At 34.4% G+C, this 17827-nt stretch overlaps 1 protein-coding gene across 7 annotated transcripts in view; it reads right to left on the minus strand.

Annotated features, from left to right (window-relative positions):
* Window positions 1-17827, minus strand: part of LOC136037297 (myotubularin-related protein 8-like) — a 128804-nt gene that overhangs the window by 24147 nt on the left and 86830 nt on the right. For all 7 annotated transcript variants that reach the window (XM_065719971.1, XM_065719987.1, XM_065719978.1 and 4 more), the window contains 4 exons: window positions 16988-17113; window positions 9658-9792; window positions 7301-7433; window positions 4569-4801 (listed from right to left, as the gene is read on the minus strand). In XM_065719971.1, coding sequence (XP_065576043.1) covers window positions 4569-4801; window positions 7301-7433; window positions 9658-9792; window positions 16988-17113 — 627 coding nt within the window. The remainder of the gene's footprint in view (window positions 1-4568; window positions 4802-7300; window positions 7434-9657; window positions 9793-16987; window positions 17114-17827) is intronic.

Below are 17827 nucleotides of genomic sequence, written 5' to 3' on the forward strand. Positions count from 1 at the left end.
TCAAGTACTTTTTGACGTAATTTCCTTTTCATTGGCTTAAAACGAACAGAAATTACTCCGTATATGAAATGGATTGTCCCCTCCGCAAACCCTCGTTCTTTACGCTAAAGCTTTTAATTGTTTTAAAAAATAGAATTGTGGCAAAGAGTCAAACTTTAGCGTAAATATATTATCACTGATATCTTGGAGAAGCTGTGCATAAAATGTTCAAATGTTATCTGAGAAATAACGTCCTTGAGTAACACTATACTTTTTATGCAACATATCAGATCTTTTTGCGGTCTTTTTAAAAAGCAAGGCATTCCGATTCTAAAGCCATAATAATATTGTCTCCTCATAGTCTTTGGATATTCTACGCCCATCTTATGTAGGACCTTAAGCGTATTATTTCTTTGCCAGTTCTCACTAAAGGTCAAAATGTGCGTAAATAATAGCCGACAAACTTGTTTCTCATTGGTTAAAATCCTTGTTTCTCAAGCAGGGGCACCAATTAGGGTGAGGGGAGTAATTCTCCCAGTCGTGTCAATGCATAAAATTTATGAGGATTTCTGAAATTTTGAAAGGGCAGGCAAATTTGTATTTTTTTTTTTTTCGATGAAAGTACCACAAATGCCTCTCCCGCCCCCCCTCAAATGACGGCACTGTATTCCTGCCTCCCCTTGAATTTTGAGAAAAAATATTTTTTGGTATTTCCATTTTAACATCCAAAAATCTTTACTAAAAAGGGGTAATAGGGGAAAAGTTTAAGAGCCGACTAGTTATATATATTATCTTATTTTGTAAAATTATAAAGACCTTGCGCTTTATTGAAAACACAGAGCTGACAGAAAACAAGTTGAAAACAAGTTAGGAGCAGAAAAGTCCTTAAACAGCATAAGAAAATAAAACAGGCCTACCGATTTATAAGCCTCTCAATAGTCTTTCATGCGCTATGATATCTATAACTTTCTGTATACAATTTAGTTTCTCTATGAAACTCAAACAAATTTTTCTGAATCTAAATGTAAGGGAAAATGTACATCATGAGTCAGTTTATTTGAGCTGGTTTGTAGGTATATACTACATAAGCTGCGAGGTCTCAATAACCTTCGCTACGTGTTTTGTCAATCAAGTAAAACGCGACTTTCCAGAGGCTGCTAAAATACCATATAGCACACCAGCACAGATTAGTCTTATTTGATTACTTTGCTTCTATACTATGAAGAAAAAAATAACGTTTATTCAGATCTTTTATTTGTCATAATGCGTTTTCAAATATTATTGAATATCATCTAGAATCCCCAAAATTATGAGACTTGACGACATTTTATTCAGCACAAGTAGTATTAAAAACTAAATTAGTTCCTCCCTCGAAAATTTCTAAAATAAACTATACTTATTATTCCATCAATTCATTCTTAATTTTGTTCTTGCGTCCACAGACCTCTCTTCTTATTCCTGGGGTACGAATTTACAAAATGTATGGGGAGAAGTAAATTCAGGATCTAGGGGGAGGAATACCAAGAATGGGTACATCCCCTCAGCGGACGCTCCTATTACGTAATAAAAATAATGGTAAAGCGCATTTACGGTTAAGTGCATTAAAAATATTATGTCCAAATACAAAACAATACGGTTACAGTAAGTAAAAATAAAAGTGTATGCGTACAGCTTAACCCCAACTCAACTCAAAAATGATAAACGAATAAAAATTCTCGATACCCATTACTGGTACATAGACCGTCGAATTGACGTTTCAGTTGCTTAACGATCAAGGTTTCATTCAACTCAACCCCTACCGAACTCAAACCCGCTTCACTCAACCCACCACGCAACTCAATTCCCATTCAAACGCCGTTCAATCTTACTTAACCTTTGAAAGGATTGAATTGAATTGTGGTTGAGTTGAATGGGTGTTAAGCTATACGGTGGCTGAGTTGGATGAGGGTTGAGTTAAATAGGGATTGAGTTAGATTAGAGCCAAAAAACGAGCAGCAAAATACGAAGTTTAAATATCAAAAATACATTTCATTGTCACTTTTTCATGCGTATTTTTTTATTCGCTAAAACTGTGAGACTATTTATTTCAGTTGCAGCAATACGCTGCAGTTTTCGCTTTTCATGTTTCCTCTAAACATGCCTGAAATAATAAGGTTATTATTCTCTGTGGTTCCTTGCATTTCCCAAACATATGCTATCGGACAGCTCAAGAGACATATTTCTCCCTTCTTTATTTATGGTCCAGATGCGGGAAATTATAAACGATACAATGCTTTCCTTAGGTTGGTTATCCAAGGGAAAAAAATAAGCTGAATTTACAAATGAAGGAACCGACAATTGGGTATTAAACCTTAACCTATCAGAAAAAGAAATGAAGTAGTTTTTTCTGCATTCAAAGGTCAAATTTTTAATCAGGGGTGTACATACGGGGTATAAGGGATGGACTAAGCAAGGGGTGTAAGGGATAATATTTTCAATCAAGAGGAGCATTAAGTGGGCCTCATTTTTAGCCATACTACTTGGAATCAGAATAATTAACAGTTAAATAAGTGTCGTTATGAAAACAGAAGATTTGATGGATTTTTTTTTCAATTAACTTACACCGCATATTTACAATTTATCTGATACAATTTATACTTTGGTACAATTTATACTCTGATACAATATTTTCGTATATTATTTTTTATGCTACATTTTATTATGTCATATCTTTATTATCTCTGAGCAATTTTTCCTGGTTCAGTTAAAGGCTGGTTTCAATAGATTCATTTTTGGCGGGGGGTTCTTTTACTTGCACGAAGATTCAGAAAAACATGAATTTTCCAAACAAACAAAAAGTCATAAAAAATCATTTAAATAGTGTCCCCTCTGAAAGATCTACTTACATAAAATATTCCCAAAGGATTAAAATTCACATTCAGTTCGAGGATTCATATTGGCAGCTGTCTTTAAAGTAATGGTAGAAAAATGATTCGCTTGTTAAAAAAAACAAAAAAAAAAAAAAAAAAAAAAAACAAAAAAAAAAAAAAAAAAAAAAAAAAACAACTGAAATCTGTAGAATTTGAGCTCTAAATATGAAGTAATTTTCTGGATATTATTAACTGAATATATGAATATATGAACTGATATTATGAACTGAATATCCATAAAATGACTTCATATTTAGAGTTCGAATTCTACAGATTTCTGTTGTTTTTTTCAACAAGCGAATTATTTTTCTACCATTACTTTAATGACGGCTGCCAATCAAAATTTCCTCAAGAGTATCTTGAGGGGAAAAATTAATTGAACTGAATTGATCATTAGTTTAAATTCCTAATTATTTATTTAATGGTTGAAATAATTAAGAAATAATTAACTCAGTGAACTTAATTAAGTACATACTAATTGAACTTTATTTATATCTCTTTATGCTCGCTAAGACTCTGTCTCCAGAATTGAGCATTTGCTGGATCTTGGTATGTTTGTAAAATATTGAAAGGAACTTCAACTAAAACAAAATTCAAGACTTACGCCCATATTTAGTCTTGCAACAACAAGCTGAGTGAGGTAAGGTAGGTGACGACTAAGGGTATCAATGAAATAGATTTCATATTCAATTCAAGGACGCTAATCCTTGAAAAGTGTTGTTTTTTCCTTCACATTCTTTGTTGGAACAATTAAATAAGCTTTAATCTAAATAGTAATGGATAATGCCGGAAGTATTCCTAATTTTACCTGGTTTTCATGAATATATTCATTCCTAAAGTTAGTGATTTATAACTTTTTCACTCGTTGGAATGCAACCGCAGCGACAAATATCGTATATGAGGAGGTCAGGATTTCTGTTCAGGTGGAGCTTGATTTTTAGTATTCAAACTGACATCTGCCAAGCTCATGCTGTAACCTTGGAACTGTTCAGCTAAATCGTTAATTAGTTTAGAAAGAAATGTTTCTTCCTCTCCGCTGGTTTTCTGCTGTGTCCCGCAAGGAACAGTGGTAGGTCCTTTATGCATCATACCCATGACCAATGGAATTACTGTCGCACTAGATGAAAGATGGGAGTAGGTAGATGATCATTCCGTAGCTGAGGTAGTAGCCTGGTCCATCTGGACCAGGTATGTCAGCTCGACAGAGTCAGCTGACTTTGTCGACTAGTGTAAAAGAGTAAATGCATATTTTAAGCCGCGTAAATATTTATCTTAAGGTGCGTCATTGTTATTTTATCCTTATTTATTTTTAAATTAGAAGAAGAACTGCGTCACTTTTATAAACATCTTCTGCTAGTATCAAAATAATGTACATGAACGTGCAATGTTCTATACTTTTGGTCAAGATTTTTAAGGAACTGAAATCGTTCATTTAAAAAAGGAGTTAAAAAGAAGCAATTTAATTTTTTTTTTCACTCAAAAATGAACAAACAAAATAAAAAACAACATAAATCATCGAAAGCAAAAGCTTGTATCCCATGATATAACTGAAATAAACCAACATCATACTGAACAGTGATTCAAGATCTTAGAAAGAAAAACGAAGAAACATTAAAGTAAAGTAATTCATTAAAGTAAAACAGAAAGGTAAGAATGAGAGAGGACGGCGAGTTGACTCACTTGAAAGCCATGGATAGTTCTATAGAACGGATCAAGTAATAAGGCAGCTATAGCACAAACTTGGGCTGTTCTATCCCATCCATCTGAGCAATGAACCAAAACTGTGAATCCTTCTTCCATACTCGTGGCAACCCAATGGGAGGTGTCCAAAATCGCCTTTATGTGACGTAGCCACCCACATGATTGTAGACCATTCAAAAACGTGTTGATACTAGGGTCTTTTAATTCACAAGCTGAAAAAGAATTATAAAATCTAAGAACACTGAAAATAATTAATTTTATTGCATGCCAGAGTTAACCACATTAATTTAACTATTGAAACTATTTAAACTCAAATAGTTTGAGCAATTTAAATAATCAAATAGATCTCCTCTTAAGATATGAAAAATCTTTTTGATATGTGTGCTGTTTTTAATTATATCACATAAAACATAATTCTATTAATCCAATTATGATTTTTTTTTTGGAATTATATTTCATATTTATTGTTTATATTTAGAATTTTAGGCAAATCTTGCGTTATATTTTATTGTGTCATACCTTTATAATATTATACCTTAACAATTTTATATGGTTCAATTAGAGGTTGTGGGGGGGGTATTTTAGTTACGTTAAGTTCTAGTTGTACGGAAGCGTCACTATGGGCCATTTTCAGCTACACCGATTGGACATCTGAACACTGAAATTCTAAATATTAGTAACATCTGGCGATATCACCACTGATGGTAGCAGCGTCATTTTACACCAAAAACCGTGCTGATAGTCTACTACTACTAAAACTCTCCGCAACACCAAGCCATCTGAGGCAAACACAGCTAAGCAAGCTTCTCCTCTGTCCCAATCAATTCAAAGCCCCCTCTTTACACCTTCCCAGGAAATTCCCATTTCCCTTAAATCTTTCCTTACGACATCCTCCAAACCAAACCGAGGACCACCTGCTTTCTGTTTAGCCCTAGACAGTTGGACGAAAAGGACAATCTTTGGCAGTCCTTCATCCACAGAACGTGCTGTAGCCATATCAATCTTTCTTTCATTATAGCCCTAGAAAACGAGGTTGAACCACACTTTTCGTAGAGCCTACTATTTGAATGCGGTCAGTCAGTCGGGTACCCAAAACAATCCGTAGACAGTTTCTCTGGAAAACATCTTGCAACGTATTGATAATCGGATCTTTTAATTCACAAGCTGGAAGAAGGGGATAAGAACCTAGAAGATTCAACAACATTAGTTCATTCAAAGTTCATTCAAGATAATATAGGAATACTCGCATGATGAAAACTGAGATTAACGGTTTGAAGGTTGAGGTGCAGGCTCTAATCCAAGGTTGAGAAACAAAGGTTGAGGTTGAATGTTGAGGTGCAGACTCTAATCCAGTCCTCAGAATTCTGGTCCATAGGATTTCAACAAAGTGACCGATCAGGAGCACAAACAAGTGTGTTTCTTGTTCAATCCATTCTGCGGGAAGCCTTTCGACAAATATTGGGTACTGGTTTATTTTACCTTTCTTTAATAACTTTTTTTATTTTAGTAGCCTTCGAACTCATGCCGCAGCCCCGTCTCAAAAATTTCAACTTTTTATCATTTCTATGACTTTAGTAATAAACAAAAGAAGACATAGCTAACTGCCATCCAGTGTTTCATTGGAAACACTGCGTCTCTTTAAAAAGTAGGACATATCTAGACCAAAATACTCAGTCTTTTTTATTTTAAGAGAATTTTCACTAAACATTCCTGGAGGGTGACCAGAAGGAGGGGTCTTCAGATAATCGTTAGGAGGTAGAATATAAGCTTTTTAGAGAGCAATACACGCTATGGCACAACTTGGTACATTGTCTTTCCCTTTTTCTTTTCTTTTTGCCCTGAAGAGAACAAACTAATTATTTTAAATTAGAAAGGTGCAACAAAAATGTGCACCCCAAAATCAAGCTGGCGCAGAGAAAAGTAGGCGTAAACAAACAAACAAAGGATTTAAATTTTTAAAAAAGAAAGAAAAGAAGCTCATATTCAGTCATGCTGTGTACATTAAATTCAATTTTTTCATTTGTTAAATACAAGAAATAAATCATCTGTAGTACTAGCGTGTTGAAGAATATACAAGGCCACTTAGCCTGTCCTTCTAGGCATAAAATTGACATGCCGATACATATCTGCCCTTCTTTGGCAACAAGCAATATTTTCAAGGAGGACGGGTTGGGGGGGGGGGACATGGTTTGAAAAGAGAAGATCTTTTCTAGAAAACAGAACTATCTTTTAAACGAAAAAGAAACCAACAAGGAAAAGAAAAATCGATATAAGCTAATTATTTTTCGGTAATGTCTTTTCTGGAAAATGTTGTGTTGTTGATTTTTTTTTTAGGGGTTACGCCAGCTAAAATTCTTCTTTTTAATTTCCTTATCAATGATAAAAGAACTTTCCTTTCTGAGTACGAAAATTATAGTTTCAAAAATTATTCAGCAAAAATAGTATAATACTATACAAAAGCGTCTGATTCTGCCTTACGGAAAAAAAGCACACTCGGTCTTAATTTTGGTTTGCCGAAAAATTTTCTGCTACTCAGTATAGACGTAACCTAGCAATCAGTAAAAATGCCAATATTTTTTACAATATCACTCCATTTTCCCAATAAAACGAGGAAAAACACGGCTTCACAACTTTACACGGCTTCACAAGCCCACACATAGATTTAAGAGTAATAAAAAGAGATAATTCAAAATAAGAGAACAGGTGCTCACTTTCAGAAAGCTTATTCAAACTGCTTCTCATCACGTGAATGTTTTCTATTCCAAAAAACATAAATTTGATATCACTGTAATGAGCTTCATTTTCATATCCTTTTCCAGCAGCTCTGTTTGCCATTGCATTAATCTAGATAAAGGAAAACAGTTGCCTGAGAATTAAAAAGTATTTCCTTATTGCGAATTGAAGCAGGCTAATATCTGCTTATCGACATTGTCTATTCGACTTTTGGCAGATTTAAGTTGCTAAGGACAGTTAAAGCGAAATTTGATTGTATGGATTGATTAATTGGAAAATTACACAGCCATGTAGCTTAATTAGGAAAAATCGGGAATTCTAGTTTCAATAAAAAATACTTCCATATGCAGTTAAGCAGTTTCTTTAATAGCGGGCGCCAAATAATAAAAGAAGGTAGGTAGGTAGGTGGGTAGGTAGGTAGGTAGGTATGTGTTTATTTCATCAAAGAAAAATTACTAAAATTGCACTTACAATCAAAAATATGCTGCTCAATTTATATACCTAAAATGTAAGACAATACACTGTAAGACTTACTATAAGACTTACAATAAACTGTAAGACAGTGAAACTCTAAACTTTAAATGAACATTTCAACCCTGTGTCTAAGGACCGTCTGCAGCATAACACAAATGAAAATAAAAAAGAGAAACTTACATTAAAATACCACTTTTAAAACTAAAAAATAAAAAAAGTCATATTTCAATATGAGTTTCTTTTATATTTTTTCATTTGTTTTGCTAAGGACGGCTCGGGTAATCTTCTAGGGTTGAAATATCAATTTTAAGTTCGAATTCCACTGCCTTATAAAAACAAAAATTCCCTATTCTTCTACTTGTTACTTGTTGATTATGATGGAAAGGCAGTATGGTCTTCGTCGCTATTTACGTCTAGAAAAAAATACACTAAAAAATATGGCACCAATCAGCCTAAGAAGACATAGCTTTCCTTCGGAGGTGTAGTTACCTTTGGGAATTTTTAGATGGATAAGTTAGAATTTTTACGGACGAAAAATGTAGTCAAATTTAACCCATTCGATTTGCTAATTTGTTTTCATGGTTAAATGTTGAAACAAAAATGTAGTTTTGCCCTACAAATTGCATAGTTGATAGACCTAAAATGGGTTCAGGGACAAAAATATTTTTATTTTGGTATCATTGGTACTTGGTACATAACTTAAAAGCATAAACATGCAACTCAATAGAGATTTCAGTAAACATTTTTTTTTTTTTTTTGCAAAAATATTCTTTTGGCATTTTATGTTAGATTGCAAACGATGTAAGACGCAAGCACAAGTGTCATAACGATTACGTCTAAAAGGTATAGAAAGTTATAGGCAAGCCTTATCTCAAAATACCACGCCCGATAAGACACCTACAGCCAAGGCCATACCGGCGGGGGGTAGAGGATTTGAACTCTCCCACGCCCAAAAATTTAGTTCAACTTGTAAAAACGTAAAAAAATACATATAAACACATTTTTATGCTGTTTTTGAAGTTTTTTTTGTAAAATCCCCATAAAAATACTCCCCCCACAAAAAAAAATCTTGGATACGCCCTTGCCTCCAAGGACTACATTATTATCTTCCTCTTTTATGGTTTGGAAGTAATGGACCTTTATGGCCTGAGCCTCGACTCAGGTTTGTGAGTTTACCCATGAAAATAATAATAATAATAATCATGCTTTTCGACACATGTCAATAGATATCGATTGCGCACAAGGGTCTTTTTCTTATGGCTACGCAGCATCCATTCGGGAAATAGTCGGGATAACAAATAAAAAAAGAGTCTTAGCTGTATCAGTTTTGCTAATAAACTAATATAAGAAAATCCATGAATAATGAGACAAAACTAGAATCAGAAATAAAAGAAGAACCCGAACTATTAAAATCTGGAATAAAATTAAAGTAATACGTAACGGTACGTGACTACCGATAGAGTTGGCGTTAGACACGACTAGCATTGAAGATTACTGACTGTCGGACACAGGCACCAAAGAACGAGTAAGAATTGCACCAAAAGGAACATAGCCAGAACGATCCGTAGCCCAACCCAAAATATAGACGTTTTGGACTAGACGATACAAATCAAAGTACGTAACGTTCGGTTACCACGGCATGTATTGTTTCTTGCCGAGCTATATCAACCAAATACTATTAAGCGTCTTCTGTTCGACTTTTTGTTGTTTAAAATTATAAAATAGCTCAATAATAATAACTATAAACACACAAATAATAAATTTTGTGCAATTCCTTTTTATCTTATAACCGAACAAATTTATGATCCATTAACGCGTTTTTATTTTGCATGACCAAGATGTTGAATTATGTCTTGCGTACCCTTGGCCTAGTGTCCACAACGTACATGAATCTTGTTCTAGGATTGGCTTGGAGGATAGACGCCATAAGCTGTTCATCTTCTAGACATCTGGCACTAAAGCCTGACAATGGTTGACTGCAACGACAAAGCGCGGCCTAGAAAATTAATAGAATTTATTCATATAAAAAAAACTGAAAATATATGGTTCTTATGGTAGGAATACTCGTATAAACTTCACAGAGGGCTCATTTGTTTGGAAATTGAAAGTTCTAGTTTATATTTAAAGAGTCAAAAGAGAGTCAAGGGAAACTAGCCCCCCCACACCATTTTCCCCCAAATCCTTCCGATAAAAATTTGGATAACCATTTCCTTAAAAATAATTCAAACATCAGATAACAAAAACTCCGGTATCAACGCAGCCCCCAGGGCCCAGGGCAGGCGTTGTAAGTTATGCCCTGAGGGCACACATGGTTGTTATGGAAGGAATGCTTGTATAAACTTCAGGGAGGGCTCATTTGATTGGAAATTGAAAGTTCTAGTTCATTTTTCAGAGTCAACGATATATGAACGCTATAACGCTATACGAACGCCATAACGCTATACGACTCCAATGTTGTTGTTTTTTTTTGCAGAGGCACTTCATATGGAAGGAGTCGTCACATAAACTTCGGAGAAGGACTCATTTGATTGGAAATCGGAAGTACTAGTGCCCTTTTTAAGAGTCGAAAGTTATGGGAGGGCAACTAGCCCCCCTCCCCACGCCCTTTTTTCCAAAGGCACCCGATAAAATTTTGAGATAGCCATTGACCCGGTCAAATTAGTCAATGCAGAAAAAAGAAAACAACACACAAATGGCTTGTAAAGCTCAGTGGCATCAATTGAAGGGTGCAGGGCATTTGCCTTCCCTAGATTTTTTTGACATTTCCCTAGATTTTGGAAAATATCTCTTTTTGGTTTTTCGATGAAAAATGTTTTTTTTCATTCATATAGTTTGGAACAAAAAGTTAGACCCACTCATGAATTTGAGAAAATATATTTCGTCCTTACCCGTTAATTTTCGTGAATTGACACCACTGACGGAGCTTCTTCCAAATTAGGATTAACAGCCCTAAAATTGGTTCATTTGTCTCATATAGGCTAACCTGTCAATGGAACAGAGAATTTGTGTGTTTGATTCATATTTATAGAGACTATTTTTGATATATGAAGACAATGAATCAAACGCTTTACCGTCGACAAAAAATTAATCAAACAATAAATTCCCGGTTCTATCAACAGTTTACATGAAATTATTGAGACTCTGATGCAAGGAATCACTCATGCAGAGAATCATAAGAAGATAGATGGATATGATCAAAAGTTGGCGGATATATCTGAAGATGCAGCATAGAAAAGGCGGCTATCAATATAACAGGGTTTGACACAATGAAAATATACAAAAAAAAACAAACAAAAAAACGCGGACTTAAAAACCGAATTAAATTGAACTTGCCTTTTCTATTTAGAGCAAGAAAAACAACGAGTAATCATACTTTTATTGATCTTATAGCCAGTAATTATAAATACAATGAACGAATGAACCTATCCCTGATAAGCTGATAGAGAATTCCAGGAAGCAGAAATAAATAGTATAAAAGAGATAAAGCAACAAAACAATGCTTTTACAATTAAATCAAGTTTTAAAACAAAACAAAAAGAACGCTCCATGCTGCAGCAACTGAAGTTCAGCGATTTCATTTAAGAAGGGGGGCATGTACCCCCCCCCAAAAAAAAAATCTTAAAAATAACTTTTTTGGGTATTTTCATATAAAACATAGAGAAAACAAAAAATTGTTCCCCCCAAGATTTTGAAAAAAAAAAAATTGATTTTTTCCCGAAATTTAAAATTCCATTTTTTCCCGAAATTTATCTACATTAGTTTATTCACTTGTATGTTTGAATTGAATCCCTGTCTTATTAAAAGTTAACGTAAAATAGAAAACACATGTGTGATAACAGTCGGTCATAGTAATTTCACCGTGATATGCCAATGAACTTATCGATAGTTAATTACAGTCGAAAGGACCTTTTGATCCAATATCTGGCAAATAATCTTAGAGGTACTCCCCCTCCCCCCAAAAAAACACCTAAAGTTTCAAATTTCTGGGCGCTTCTTATCCAGATTACCAAATAATCTTCTTATTTTCAGCCATTAGTTTATTCACTTGTATGTTTGAATTGAATCCCTGTCTTATTAAAAGTTAACGTAAAATAGAAAACACATGTGTGATAACAGTCGGTCATAGTAATTTAACCGTGATATGCCAACGAACTTATCGATAGTTAATTACAGTCGAAAGGACCTTTTGATCCAATATCTGGCAAATAATCTTAGAGGTACTCCCCCTCCCCCCAAAAAAACACCTAAAGTTTCCAAATTTCTGGGCGCTTCGTATCCAAATAATCAAATAATCTTCTTTATCCCCCCCAAAAAAAACACTTAAAATTCCCAAATTTCTGGGCCTTTCTTATCCAGATTATCAAATTATCTTCTTTATTCCCGCCCCCCCCCCCAATAAAAAAAACACCTTAAGTTTCCAAATTTCTAGGCGCTTCTTATCTAGATTATCAAATAATTTTCTTTATTCCCCTCCCCCAACAAATAAAACAGCCTAAAGTTTCCAAATTTCTGGGCGCTTCTTATCTAAATTATCAAATAATCTTATTTATCCCCCCCCCCCAAAAAAACAAAATAGTTTCCAAATTACTGGGCACTCCTCACCCATATTATAAAATTATCTTCTTTAATCCCCCCCACAAATAAAATAACACCCAAAGTTTCCAATTTTTTTTTCGCTTTTTATAAATCACTTCTTATAAATTTTCTTTATTTCCCCCTCTCCCCGCCAAAAAAAAAAAAAACTGAGGTTTCCAAATTTCTGGGCTATTGTTATCCAGACTATCAGAATAATCTTCTTTATTCCCTCCCCCCCCCCCATCCAAAAAAATCACCAAAAGTTTCAAAATTTCTGGGCGCTTCTTATCTAGAAAATCAAATAAGCTGCTTTATCCCCCCCCCCAAAAAAAAAATCCTTAAGTTTCCAAATTTCTGGGAGCTTCTTATCCAGATTATCTAATCATCTTCTTTATTCCCCCCCCCCAAGAAAAACATCTAAAGTTTCCAAATTTCTGGGCACCACTTATCAAGATTATCAAATATTCTTCTTTATCCCCCCCCCCAAAAAAAAAACTGTATATATGCTCGCTAACAACGTATTCCTGCTAACCAAGGAAAGCACACTCATTCAGAAAGCTTTACAAAGATCTACTTTGTCTACTCAAATTGAATAGTATTAACTGAAAAACTCAGAAGTAGGCAAGAAAAAGAAAGAAGTATCGGAACTATGCTAAGCATGTCAAAGCATGATTTCTTTCAAGGTTTTCGCGAACTTGTAATCATTTTGGATAAAATAAGCTAGTTCACCTTGCGTGGTGATAAAATGGATTGTTAAAATTGTGCATGTTTGTTCTTCGTCTCGAAACACTCGTGCAGCCACCCTTGTATTTAACTTAAATTATGCAGTTACTGATAAGTAACTGCATAATATGTTTACCCAAATTCAATAGTATTAACTGAAAAACTCAGCAGTAGGCAAGAAAAAGAATGAAAAATGTAACTGTTTTTCCTCAACATTTTAAGCATACATTTTGCATACAACCGTGACCATACCTATCTTGGAATCAATTAAATAGTTTAAAAACAAATCAAATCTATCTGATTTGTGAAGCTTGGATTCAAATAAACGAATATATTTAATTAAAGTCTAGATTTTAACCAAAAAAAATTAAGCTTCTTCTCAGATTCTTTGTGCTTAACTTTCGGTGGCACAATCAGTTCTAATTTCAACTAAAAACCATGGTGAAGTGCCAGCATTTTCCGTCGTATCAGTTTCTCATTCTTTTTTAAACAGTCTCTGACAATTATTCTATGAAAACTCCTCGATCGCTTCTGCAGCACATAAATATAGAAGCTATGTCGATTTTAGCATAATATTTATTTAGCCCTTTTCCAGAAGAGATCCTCGGCATGGCCTGAGCCTATCCACACTTATTACCTTCACTTATAACACTTACCGTATATTGATATGCAACGTAAGTTGCATAGCAGGTAAGTTTTTTTTTTTCCAAGCCGCTTAGTAGTTGGATGCCTTGTCTGCCTTGAAGAAGCGATCCTTAGTAAAGTTACTTGATACAACACTTCTGTAAGAACCCAGCCCCAGGGCGGTTCAAACTGATTTGTTTTGCACTTACATTTATTCAAACATTTGAAAAGTGTTGAGTTAAGTTTGCCATTTATTGCGTGTCTATTTTTTTTTGTTTATTCTATCAGTTCTGGTTTGGTGGGTCATAAAAGCATTCGTTCATTCCTTGTCTATCCAGAACTCGTTTCTAACGAAAAAAGTGAAAACAGAATAGAAATAGAAAATTTATTTAATAGATAAGTATAAAAAGAAACTCTGTTATTTTCCATTTTTTCTAACCTCTTTCTAAAATCTTAAACGATTTGTTTGCGCTTTAGGTCTCTTTTTTTTCTTGGATTTTATTTCAAAAGAATTTTTAATATGAATTCAAAATATTTGGAATCTATCTGCAACATAGTTTCTTCTGTCTTTATTAAAAGTTATTTCCCCATTTTTCTTTCATGAGAGAAATTTTTCATTGAATAAGAGAAAGGATGTGCATGTGGGAATATTATTGAAGGGATTCCAAGCAAAGTTGAGAGTCAAGTGATGATATTTGACTTTTAAAGCTGCCAAGTTTGCTTTCGCTGTTCCAGACATTTAACACATCGAGAAGACAAGAAAAAAGTTCCATGTAAAATATGTCATATGTTATTTCACTATGTAATAAAATCTTAATATCGTAAATATATTATTTTTGTATACGGCTAAATAACCATGGCCCTTGATAACGCTATAGGCTTATAAGGCAATAATAAGTATAAATGAAGCAAGTTCACACATGGAATCATTAGTTCAAACAAAGCAACAACCAAATTGACTGCTAAATTAAAAAAAAAGATCCGTTTGCATGAAAACAGAGTGACTGTCGTTTTTTTTTTTCTCTTTACATTGGAAAACACTTTGTTTGGGCACAAAGGGATTTGAAATATAACAGACAATTCTTGCACTAGATTGTAATTTGATTTTATTAATGATATTATTATAGTAGTCGATGGAAGTAAATAATACAAGTTTTCAACAAATACTGTTTCTATTTGGATTAATTAACTCCAAATCAACAAAACTTAGTAATTATTTAAGAATTAACGACGCTTCTTGACTACTAAGGTCCCTGCGTCGGCCCTGCAGTGCATTCCTGCAGCGTGATTCGATCTCTGGGTCCCGTATTACCAAGCTAAGGTCAAATCCACTGCGCCACCACAGGACAACAAAACTTAGTAATATGAAATACAAATATATTTGGATTAATTAAATTAATAGGATTAGCAGGATAATATTCATTAACTAACTAACATAAGCTTAAAAAACAGGACACCACAGGCGAAGTCCCAAATAAAATATGACAGATGAACGTATCCATTCATTAAATTCTACAGATAGCATGTGTTTTGGCGAGCTCCTGGCACCTTTTCTCCCATTTCAGTAGAAAGGTTTACGAAAGTGTTTGAAGCAGGCAAAACCGGTTATTTGGGTTTGCTTCTCTATTAACATTTTTGATTTTCACCATTCACCTTAGGTGACTGGTGGCTGCAGATCTGCTTGCAGAATGCAACGCTTTTTATATATAATCTGGTAACTATTCATTTGAAGTACAAAGGACAGTGAAAATGACAAATGATTGTTTGAGTTAAGTAGAAACTTCAACAAACTCATACATTTTGAGAAATTAGGAGAAATCGAAAATTCAATTTTTGCGAAAAAGACGCCTATATGTAGTTTTGTAAATGTTGGTGGTAGCTGGTAAAAGATAAAAAAAGAAACAAAAAACAATGTGAGCGGAAAATTAGCACAAAATGAGCTAAAATATTTAGCGCCAAAAACCCTAAGAAGGAGAGGGCTCTGCTTTGAAGGCGTAGTTGGCATAAGGAATCAATAGAATGTTAACGTCTGATTTTTTTTTAGGGATGAAAAGCGCTGTCAAATTCAAGTAACTTGTCTGGCTAGTTTATCTTAACGGTTCAACGTAACAACACCGACAAAAATGTAGCACTGCCTTAAAACATTATAATTTTGAAACAACCAAAAGATTTCTTAAGAAATCATGGCTTTCAGGTAATAGACCTAAGATAGGCCCAGGGGGAAAATATATTTTTATTTCTACGTCCTTGGCAACATAAATCTATAACAACACCTAATCTATAATAAATCTATAACAATACCCGGAAACTAAATTGTTGAACAACTAATAACAAATTAATATTATTAGTCAATCAATTCTGTAGCTCCACCAACCACTTTTATTAAATATATTTCCAAGGCAACATCCCACCTATTTTAGTCCACATTGGGGGAAAGACCTTGTCACATTTTCGAGGTTTTTAAACTCTTAGCAACTCCCTCTTCAGAATTTAAACAAGGAGCTCTGAAGGGTGATGTCATACGTCGAACAAGAAGCTCTGAAGAATCATCTTAACAGCTCTCCAATCCATCCTTTCAAACAGATTGGGCTGGGCCTCTGCTAGAAAACGAAACAGAACGAAGGTATTGAATGGATTTATTAAGCCGTACCAAGAACTTAAGTGAGAGAGTCTCTTGTTTTAGCAAGATGCATGCGTCAAATATAAATTCAAGTTCAGTTAATACATTTGGAACCAATTGTTGAAGAACTAGTAACAATCGAACAGACTGTTGATTTGTCAATTTCCTTTGTTGCAAGTAGTTTTCAGGAACTTTCTCGAGCTTACTTCATTAGCTTGGTTCTAGACATATTTCCACCGCCCAGCAAAAAATCCCAACCCCCCCCCCCAAAAAAAAAAAATCTCTCCGTGTAAAATCCTCCCCGCATGCAAACGAGTGGCCAAAGAAAAAGTAAAAACAAAAATAAGAAAAGAAGGGATTTTAGAATATTTTATCTATATTCAAAAACATAGCTAGAATATATGGTGAGAATTTCATATAGATTTTTGTCCGATTCATTTATTTTGGACTTTTTCGTGTTTTTGTGGGGTTGACTTTTATAGCAGGGCAAGATACCACATAAGCAGTGAAAATGTTCTCAAAAATAGTTAGGAAATATGAAATTAGCGGGATCTCTAGAAGAGTTGCTCTATGACGACATAGATGCCTCTATCCGAAAGGACACCGATGGAAGGGGGGATAAAAAAAACGTAATCAGTTTAGCACTTACTCCATTACTATGAAGATATGACAGGACAGGGAAGCGTCCTTTGCTTCTGAACTTAGATGAACCAATGATCACAGCACTAGAGGCACCGCTGGGAGCGTAGAGGTACTTTGGATAAGTGTCGCACAACTAAAAAACAAAGTAGGTTTAAATACATTTTTCAGCACATGTTTGCATTTTTTTTTTGCCTATTTAAATCCCCCGAGTCATTTACCTGAAACCTGAAACCCCTTAAGAAAGTTCAGCCCAGTGATCCTGAACTGGTGGTTTATTTCAAGTTGAGCATTCATTTATTTCTCACAGACGACGGCTATTGCATATACCTTATAGTCTGAAATTTCAAAGTGTTACTTTTAAGCGTTTCTACCAGTATAGTGTAGATTTCATGGCTACTGACCAGACTTGTCGTTTTAATTTACAAGGTCTTGCAGTTATGGTACCTTGTACAAACAGGCGACACATTTTATTATAAAAACGAGACCGTCATAGGAGGGGAACATGATCTTCCATTATGACATTAATTGTATCAAGTCTTTTAAAAGGGATGCTTTCACAAAAAGTAGGGTATTCTACATTATATCTCACATTACTCCTCCCTTCCCCAGAGACGTGATGCATCTTCAGCTCACAACACAAACATGCCTGTTTGAATCTACAAGTATCTACTTTTCATCAACTGCAAGATCATCGACTCCAATTCTTGCTAATATTCTACTATTTTTTTTTTTAATTTGTGGGACAAAGGCCTGAAGGCTTTCTACATATCAACTATGTACCTACAGTAAAGCTTTGTTCCAAGTAGTAGAGTAACGTTTAATAAGAGAAGGCGTTGTCAAAATATAA

This window comes from Artemia franciscana, chromosome 2, assembly GCF_032884065.1.
Source record: "Artemia franciscana chromosome 2, ASM3288406v1, whole genome shotgun sequence".
NCBI lineage: Eukaryota > Metazoa > Arthropoda > Branchiopoda > Anostraca > Artemiidae > Artemia > Artemia franciscana.